The sequence below is a fragment of the Colletes latitarsis genome, chromosome 4 (genome assembly GCF_051014445.1).
Source record: "Colletes latitarsis isolate SP2378_abdomen chromosome 4, iyColLati1, whole genome shotgun sequence".
NCBI classification, from domain to species: domain Eukaryota; kingdom Metazoa; phylum Arthropoda; class Insecta; order Hymenoptera; family Colletidae; genus Colletes; species Colletes latitarsis.
The window spans coordinates 29,891,566-29,901,525 of record NC_135137.1 but is presented as its reverse complement, the minus strand read 5'-3'; the positions used below and the strand labels follow the sequence as shown (position 1 = coordinate 29,901,525).

Below are 9,960 nucleotides of genomic sequence, written 5' to 3'. Positions count from 1 at the left end.
ATTGATTCAGAATGAAATTAAACTATAATACTATCAACTGTAGGAATTAAAAGAGAGTCACGATCCAAGTACTGATTGCTTCGAATCCGACAAAGAAATTGTCTATACTAAACTATACGAGGAGGATCGCAGCTATTAGCTCATATTATTTACTACGTAATTAATTATTAAATAATTACATTATACAGTTAGGAGTGATAGAATTAATTACGTACTAAATAATAATGATTACCAGGTCTCACCACTTTGAGGTTGCTGCGAATAGAGATCCGTCCCTAACTGATAAAGCTGTTAGAAAGTCGTAGAAAAATCTATTTCAAACTCTTTAATGTTTACAAATTAAACAGTACCGTATTAGCACTTTAAACAATGTCATCATTCCGCAAATAGTTGAAGAAACGCCAACGCGTGAACGATGTCAAACTAATGAAAGACGTTCTCGAAAAAATACACAAGATTCTCTGTACCAAATTTTCCAACACGCCCACACATCCGGAAACTTTCACTTTCATCATGATCGTCAGAATTAGTAACTTTCTCTTCAAGTAACGAATATTCGATGTATCAATATAGGCGGTTCACATCACGTAAATATTACAACTAAATTCATCTGTCTGAGATAGATAACTAAAAAATATGTCGTATTTTACAACAAATATATAATTTTATTATATAGCAAGTAAACGTGTCTTTATCTTGTGCAGTCATCCAGCATTTATAACATTGATATATTCCCAATACCATTGAGGAAGATCCTTCTATATTCATAATTATTGCCCAATTTATATTCTGAATTATTGAAGGGGTGACGTGAACCATTACAATGTTCGTAAATTTTGCATCAGAAGTTTCTCCTCTCTTATATCACTGTTAACTGTTCATAAATCACTCTATCTGATCTAGACATAATATTTATGCGCCTTAGGAAGATTTTAGATATTTTTTTATTCGTGCAAAAGTGACGAAAAATCGTCCTTTTTAAACCTCCAATTGTTTTCTAATTATTTCTGTATCCGAGATATTTTTTAAACAGTTTATACGCGATGATAGTGCTTCTTGGTTTATGAAAAAAGCATTACTAGAACCGTGCTTAATGATGCATACAAACTACTGGTAGTCCCTGGCCTATTCGTTCGATCGTACTATATTTTCACTTGCGATCGTACAGGATTCTCCTGCAACATTGTCCAAACTCGTATTTTACTAATAACGGAGACAAGTTCTTCGTTTATTTAATATTTCATCCCCCCAAATGTATTCCTTATCGCAGACATTTAAAATTTTATATCAACACTCATGAAAACATATTTCGACTCTCAATTCGGACACTTCAAAATTATCCTGCATTGCTTGAATTCAATAGGCAAATACGAATAATCAAAATTAAATACAAGAGAACGATAAAAATTACATTTAACGTTCTATTACTGGCAAATTTTATTATCTAACTAAATTTTATTATCTGCTAGCTATACCTACGATAGTATTTCTTTTTCTGGAACTTTAAAATATTTTAACTTGGAACATATATTTTTAAGGTCTCTTCCTTTATCGATACGATTGGAAAATACGCTGACAAAATTTGGACAATCGCTTTAGGAACACCCTATACACTAAGCAAAAGGATATACGCAATAATTTTTTGTGCAGCGTAAAAAGTCGTAACTGGAATGTGATTTAAAAACGAAGGTACACTTTTCTTGAAACGTTACACATATAACAGATGAAATTTATCCTGAAACAGTAGGAATTTCTTACTGGTACGAGGAACTATTTTAGAAATATACGAAAGCGAAAGCATAGTACGAGAAATTTATATTTTATTGTACCATATCTTTCATCAGTGGGAAGATCAAGTTTCTAAAAAAGTAACGCAAAAATAGATCAAGGATACGTACGTAGCTGCAGAGAGATGACAGAAATTAAAAATTCGACCAAACTAATTTGTTATCGATCTTTTATTTTCCACGCTTTCTGCCGTTGTCCTACTTTACATACCAATGATTCACAAGCAGACCTGCTTTCTAATTTACTCTCAAAATTGAAATCGTTATCTATACTCGAAATACTCCACAGGAAAATAGAATTCACCCTCGAGTTCATCCCTTTGCTATTATAACGAATATCGATGCAAATAAATAATGTCGACAATATAAAGGATAGCATAATAAAATATAAACAAGAAAGTTATACCACCAATTTCAATGCAAACTGCAGTGCCAAATTTTCACTCATTCGAGTTTCTAAAGGCGTCCTGATGCACTTTCGCAACTTTCCCATGGAACTCACTCATTCCTTATTCCAATGACCTTTAAATTAAGTGTACCAAATTTCGACCATGACCTAGTAACCGACACTTTCAATCTTTTTCATTGATATTACTATCAACAGTCTGGTAAAAAACTTTTGTTGCGAACCATGTACTTTAAATTTATAAATATTAACCACCGTCATTATTATAGTCACGACAATGCAATAAAATTACAAATAAATAATGTTTGCTATCGCGACAGAAATTCAAGCAATTTTATTAGAATTTTGATAAGAGTTTAAATTGAAACAAATATTATTCCACGTATAAATCAAGTTTGACTATTTTCACTTTATTTCGTATAAAATCTAAATTTTGTCAATTGAAAAAAATACGAAACTACTGAATTATCTATTTTAAAGAGACGCTCGGTGAACCAACAATTAAGAGAAAATTAAATAAACATTCCCTTCGTTTGTCACAGCAGTTTAAAAACGTTTATTAAACCTGAAACCACTTACCTAGCATCAACATATTTTTTTCCAAACTGGAATTTAATTTTGTTACTCGAGACCGATCCCCCGAAAGAATATTAATTAGAAAAATAAAGTCGAAAACGTTCGGGATCCGTTGCGACAAGTTTCCGTATTTGTTCGAAGGAACAAGCTTTTTATTTCTCGATTTAAAATTCGCGTCCTCGAACACATACATTTCCCCCGACAAATTACCATAATCGATCAAGATGACGCAAATATTTTGCATCGAAAGTGATAATTCTAAGGCGAGGTGGATAATCGACGACCTTGACACTTCGATTTCGCATTTGTCGCGATTCCACGTGGTGTCGACGGCCGTAGGCGAAACGCCTGCCCCTCCCCTCGCGCCCTTCGATCCCCAAATCTTCTAACAGTCATCGACAGGTGAAAAAAGTGGGAGACGAAGGACAAAGCGGCGTACGAAGAATCGGCGTGCACACGATCAGTTGTCGTATCGCGCGGGTCGACAAACGTCTCGTGTCGCGAGATGGTTTCGTCAGTCTCGATGTCCTGGTTGCTCCTGGCGACGTTGCTCCTCGCGATCGAGTCCTCGGCGAAGAAACCGCTCGGACCGATCCAGGAAGCCATCCAAAACGGGCTCGCTGGCCAATACGACTACGAAAAGTGCGTATGGAGACGAGGAAACGATCGTGATTCCTGCCCTGATCCCGAAGTGCGTGTCTACCTTTACGCGAACAATCGTCCAAGACGAGAACTCGACTCTAGGGAGTCCGATTGGCTAAGACAGGATTACGATCCGACCAAGGAAAACGTCCTTCTTATACACGGATACGCAGGTGCATTTAAACAATACATGTTTACTAAAGTTTGACCACTCGATCGATGGAATACAAAAACACTTGGTTCTGTTCTTTAAATTATCCTTTCAATTTTTCTCTCGATTATTCGTTAATATCTTCTAATGAGACTAAGATCGAAGGGACATCTTATTCACCACCTTTTTGTTTGCAAAATTGCAATAATTTACTTTGGTATTCTCTTCGTTAGATTTCTACGATAATAAGATATTTGGTCCCAGTGTTCTAGAATTCTATATTTTTTCTCTAAATAATCCTTCAATTTCAATTTTTCTTTCGATTATTCGTTAATATGTAATCTCAAGAGACTACCATCGAAGAGATATTATTTATTTTCAGAACCTTTTTGCTTGCAAAGCTGCACTAATTTGCTTGGACATACTTTTTATTAAGCTTCTACAATAATAAAATATTTAGTCCCACTGATCTAGAATTCTATATTTTTTCTCTAAATAATCCTCCAATTTCAATTTTTCTTTCGATTATTCGTTAATATGTAATCTAATGAGACTACCATCGAAGAGATATTATTTATTTTCAGAACCTTTTTGCTTGCAAAGCTGCACTAATTTGCTTGGACATACTTTAATAAAAAATATTAGAAGTTTAATAAAAACTTCTACAATAATAAGATATTTGGCCCCACTGTTCTAGAATCCTAATGTATTATAGGATCTTGCATTCTTCTTTTGCGCAAACTCCATAGATATAGGGTTGAAGTTGAAAATGTATGCAAGCTAATCCAAAATACAAAATTTATTAGTACTAATAAGGGGCCTCACAGTCGTGGGCATTGCTTTCGAAACGATAGCAGGTGTAAATTATAGTATATGAGTTTGAAACACCGTCGAGTTACTTTTTTTCTTTTATTATTTTGAAATGGAAAAATATATTTTATTTATTATATATATATGTCGTAAATATTAAAACAAAAAATCCTTCAATTTTTAATACAAAAAATAGTAGTAAACGATTTATTCCTATTTAGCAATTGTTTTGATATTTCTTGACAAATTCTGAAGAAAGTATAACCCTTAAATGCATGATTTTTTAATTTTGATCGAAGAAAAATCTATTATATGTAGATTATTATACGTGTTTATACAAAAATATTCATTCAGAATATAATAAGATCAAGTAAAAAAATAGTTCAATACCAACTGTATTTTAGCAAAAAAACTCTTATCAGCATAAAATACAGTTACCCACCTATAAAATATATTTTTAGCAAGAATAAATCTCCGATCTTTTCATACCTCGTTTAAATGGGCCAATATGATGGCATACAGCCAAAAGTAAAACTTTCACTGCGGTCGATACTTTAATTAGAAGTTAAAGACATTGTTTCATTTTCGAGACACTGTGCATTTAAGGGTTGACATTCTTCTTCGACAACGTTGAAATACTTTTAAAATCATCCTCGACTTATTAACCAAAATTCGCGTTTCCAGGGGGCGACGACACCCTCCCTATCGCTGTCCTCCGCGACGCTTACCTGAGAAACGGCAGTTACAACGTGTTCCTGGTCGACTGGGGTGGTTTGTGCGCGGCACCGTGTTACCCAGCTGCGGTGGCGAATCTTCGTCCCGTGGCCCGTTGCCTGGCCGGCACTTTAACGACCTTGCGAAATCTGGGCCTGCCGATCTCGAGGACAACCTGCGTGGGACACTCGTTGGGCGCCCACGTTTGTGGAATCATGGCGAACTTTCTGCTATTTAGGATGCATCGAATAATCGGTTTGGACCCGGCCAGGCCTCTGCTGCGTCCCGGTTACGTGAATCGACTGGACAGCGGCGACGCAGACTTCGTCGAGGTGATTCACACGAACGCCGGATATTACGGGGAGAGCGGACGCATGGGCCACGTGGATTTCTGCGTGAACGGCGGCAAGGTGCAGCCGTTCTGCGAGAACAAACCGAACGATCAGCTGTGCAGTCACGTCTGGGTCGTTTGTTACATGGCACAGAGCATCGACAACGGCGGCCTCGAATCCATGGCGGAACCGTGCTCCAGAAGGTGTCCTTCCGGGCCCAGGATCGCTGTCAGGGCCGGGGAATACGTGCCCATGGGCCAGCACACGCCGATCGGGACCAGGGGGTCCTTCTGTTTCACTGGAAAGCACCCACCGTATTGTCCCAAGTACGGGAACGGACACGGCGACCCTAGGTGCTGCCTGCCGGACAAGAAACCCGTTTCTTGGTAACCGAGAGGGTGAGTTTCACGGTTGCGGCACGATATGACATTCGTCGCGATGGACTGAATTCTGTACAATGTGCACGAGACGATCTGTGAACCTATGCACAGCTCTGAGCGATGGTAAATTAATCGCGTCGGAGAATTCCGAAATTACTACGGCGGGCTGCGAAGAAGCTTCGCTCGTAAAATGCGGTTTCATGATAGCGACGCTATGTTAGTCAGTTTTGGGCGATACGAGATCCCAAAAAATGGTACGATAACATTTTAATAAAATACTGATTGCTGATTTTTTCCAGCTTTCTATTTTCATTGCGCAGTGAACGAAATTTCTATGAGAAGACTATTTCGTATGAAAATGGTTAGAATTTTGATAGTATTGTTGAAGAAATAATTAAGAAACAATAGAATATATAACATTTTTAAGAACTGTGTTTTAAGTCTTCTAGCGTGAAGCGCGTTTTTTCAGGCTTTCTTGTGGAATTTTTTGTGAACAAACTATAGGACCTTTCGTAGTCTTTACAAGGTTTATTTATACGCATTTCAGTGATATTTTAAAATTTTTTAGACGATAGAAAGTTAAAATTGGTATCACTGTATAATCTCAAACAGTCGTTTTTAAAAAAGGTCGTCTCACAGTATCCATGATTCCAGCCATTCTATTTGTTTGAAATAAAAGAACGTGAAAGATTCTTAATTAGTACGAGTTTAGCTATAGCCAAATTTCGATCACTGTAACATCTAGAAATAATGTATGATCGAGCAACCATTTCAATGCTACGATAATGAAGTATCTACTTGGAGAGAAGGAAAAAGATGAATATGATAGAAGAGATGATTTTACGGAATCTGTTCTCGCGGTAGAAGAGTCAATGACTGTACATGAGTATGTTTCGCAACCAGAACTTTCAGAAACCGAAAACCATTATACATTTAAGGAAGAGACTGTTAATCTTGACTAGTTTCTCTATTAAATCAGCCACAGAACGACACTTTTTCGAACAGAAGTATTTAATTTCCAGGCCTTTTTCCTTTTCTTGGGACAGTTAAATATAGAAAATATTCCGAATTTCGAACTGATTGTTGTTGAATCAATAATTAAAGGATTTACATATGTAACATTGTTATTTTTTCAAATTTACTTACGATATTTTCAAGATAATACAAAAGAAATTGATTTCTTTATTTGAAATTATATTAATTCCACGTAAAAAGATTACAAACAGCTCGCGATAATTATAAAATCAACTATTAAAATTAGTAGGTAACTTTGTCACTCACCTATAGAAGTCAACAAAATATTAAAAAGGCTCTTCCATAGCTCTACAGTACACAGTGTGTCCCATTTAAATTCATTTCCTCTCCAAGCACCATATATGACGCACAAACGTTTCCCAGTGACACACTTCCGTGCGTCACATATGATGCACGAATATATACTTGTATATTTCAGGACAGCTTCCTAAAAGAAACATATAATAAATTAATATATATATTAACTTATTGTAATATTAAACTTATAACATTAACTTACAATATTAATAATTATAACACAGTATTAAACTTCAAATATTGATATTATAATATGAATTGTTAATTGCTACGTTGTTCCAAAAGAAACAAACATTTCCGTTTATCAATTTTACACTGAGCCAACCTAAATTTATACTTACATATATTTTCATTGAAAAAACAGTCGTTAATCGTAAACATTGAATCAGACGTGTGTCAGAAACTGTCGGCGATATCGGTGAATATTTCAGAAGAAAGTTGTGGGATCTCGAAGGGAATAATAGTCCCGATTATTTTCATAGCTGTAACCATTATACTAGTTATGGCACGGTGTTTACTCGAAATTGATTTGGCTGAACTAATCGATGAGCACAGGTGTTCGCGGACAAGTGGACCTTCGTACGGTACCACGAACCGTACAGTTCAAACTCGGAATGCGATTGCGTATTCGGACACGGTACGTGTCGTCCGGAAAAATCTCGTATCCGTGATCTACCGTCCGATCGATCCCGTTACCCGCTCCACTGAGCCACCATAAATGTATTCCAGACAATGTCCATTGACCGGACAACTGTTTTTCAATCCATCTTTGCGAGCGTCATTGTGTAATCGATCAATTGTGATGACACGCGCGTTCAAAGTATAATAAACGACTTCACACACTGAACGAACCGCATACTTGAAATATTTAACAACTTTATTATGCAATTATTTCTAGATTAACTATGTTTCCATGAGAGAAAATAGTGAACGCAATAACCAGAGAAATATTTTTTTAACGCCTAAACAATATTAATACAGAGTATTACTACTAAATAAATATTTTTTGTACGATGTACAAGGTAATTATTGCGAGTAATCTTCTTTCCATTCGTCGCTATCGCGAACAATCTTTTTGTAAACGGATAGCATAAGAAAAGACTTAAATTATAATGTTCGTTTGCGAGTAGCTGTAAAGCCTTTTCAAATTAATTGGAATTTCTATCAACGAAAATTATGTATAGGAACTTGGTACAAAAGAAATAGTAATTAGACGTTGTTATAGTATTGCTTCAAAAGCAGATAAAATAACTCATACTGTATGATATGTAATCTATTATGTACAATAACTAAATATACTATGTTGTATTATTACTTGAGAATGTTTACATTTCTCAGGGAAGCATGCCTCTCCACAAAACTTTCCCAACTTTCTACTTATTTCAAATATATGTTAAATCTTTGTTATTTTAAGAGAATAAAAATAAGCGTTAAAATAACTCAATTTATATTGTATTTATTGCTCTGTTGTTTTTGGACTATTATAATAAATATTGCAGGGCATACGTCGGAAACAAAACTACTGAACGTGGTGCTTGGGGCACATAGAACTCACACAGCCTGAAGGGAAAGTATATAGCCAAAAATCGGTTCGACGCAAAACGTGTTAAGGCTTTCGAGGTTCTCACGAGGCCGGCGGTTCTATAAAAACTAGCTGGAAACATTACTATGAGCAATTTCGCTGAAAGACTTGAAAGGGAACGTATTGAGAGAGCCTATCGTTATACGGAAGCTCGTTGATGGATCCAGACGTCGTTGAGTAGCCGACGAACCGGCGCCCCCGCTGATTCAAAAGTGTTTCGGGAGACATCGATACTGAAAGTTGGAGGGATCCTCGAAAGGGCGACGTATAGACGCGACACGATTCTTAACTACAAAAACTCGTGTCTGCAGATTCTTACCCCCTCTTGAGAACCGTGGTTTCCGAAATTTGCCTAACAACGATACTTTCCTTCCAGGAACATTCTTCTCTTACGAAGGATATCGATGTATCGTCTAAAATATCAATAATATATTAGATCAGTGCTTTTTGAAATCTATCTAGGGGTCGCATCCCCTATTTGTAAATAATATTTATTCACTTGTGTAAGAATTTTGTGAACACTTAATTTAGCCAGAGGCTTCCTTTAAATTATTCTGAATATTCAATGAGTAGTTAATTTAGTCAATGAACACAACTTAATCGTAAATTAATTTAAATCAATCTAAGAAAAATGATTTATTTATGAATCTTAGTCGCAGAGACTGCCTCCTAAAGCGTAGGAAGCTACTTGGCTAGAAGAATTTATTTTAACATCCTTAATTTAATTTTGTAATTGATTAATGAATGATTCCATCATCTTTGGAGTGTGAAAAAAATAAAGAAAGTATGATAGGTTAATATCTTTGTTCGACAATTCAAATTCGAAAATTCAGCGTCACCTTACCTTGTTTAATATTGTTTTATTTCCTAAATAGAAATCGTTTTTAAGTGATTTAAGGTTTCTAAATGCTTCGGAAAAAATTTAAATTACAACGCGAAGCATTCGTATAAAACGTAATTTATTACAACGATAACGCACAGTAAAAAAAAAACACCGATTTCCTTAGACTATGTATTAAAAGTAACGATAATGTACATAAAAATATTTTGACCTTTCAAAAATTCGAATACAAATTTATCGATAAAAATACACATATACATGGTATGCATAAATGCACATGTATACCTATTCACAGAAAAAATAATACAGCGTGTATAATACTGGCAGACTGTATTCTTTTGCATGCTCTGCTCGTTCGAAGCATGTCAAGGAACCTAGCGTACAGCTAATAACAATAATAATTACAT

General features: G+C 35.6%; 1 protein-coding gene across 1 annotated transcript; it reads left to right on the top strand.

Moving 5' to 3' along the window:
- The first annotated feature begins 3,274 nt into the window (after positions 1-3,274).
- Positions 3,275-5,808, top strand: LOC143341353 (phospholipase A1). Its single transcript, XM_076764239.1, has 2 exons — positions 3,275-3,584; positions 5,057-5,808. The coding sequence occupies exons 1-2, from the start codon at positions 3,275-3,277 to the stop codon at positions 5,806-5,808; spliced, it is 1,062 nt and encodes a 353-aa protein (XP_076620354.1).
- Positions 5,809-9,960: the final 4,152 nt, after the last annotated feature.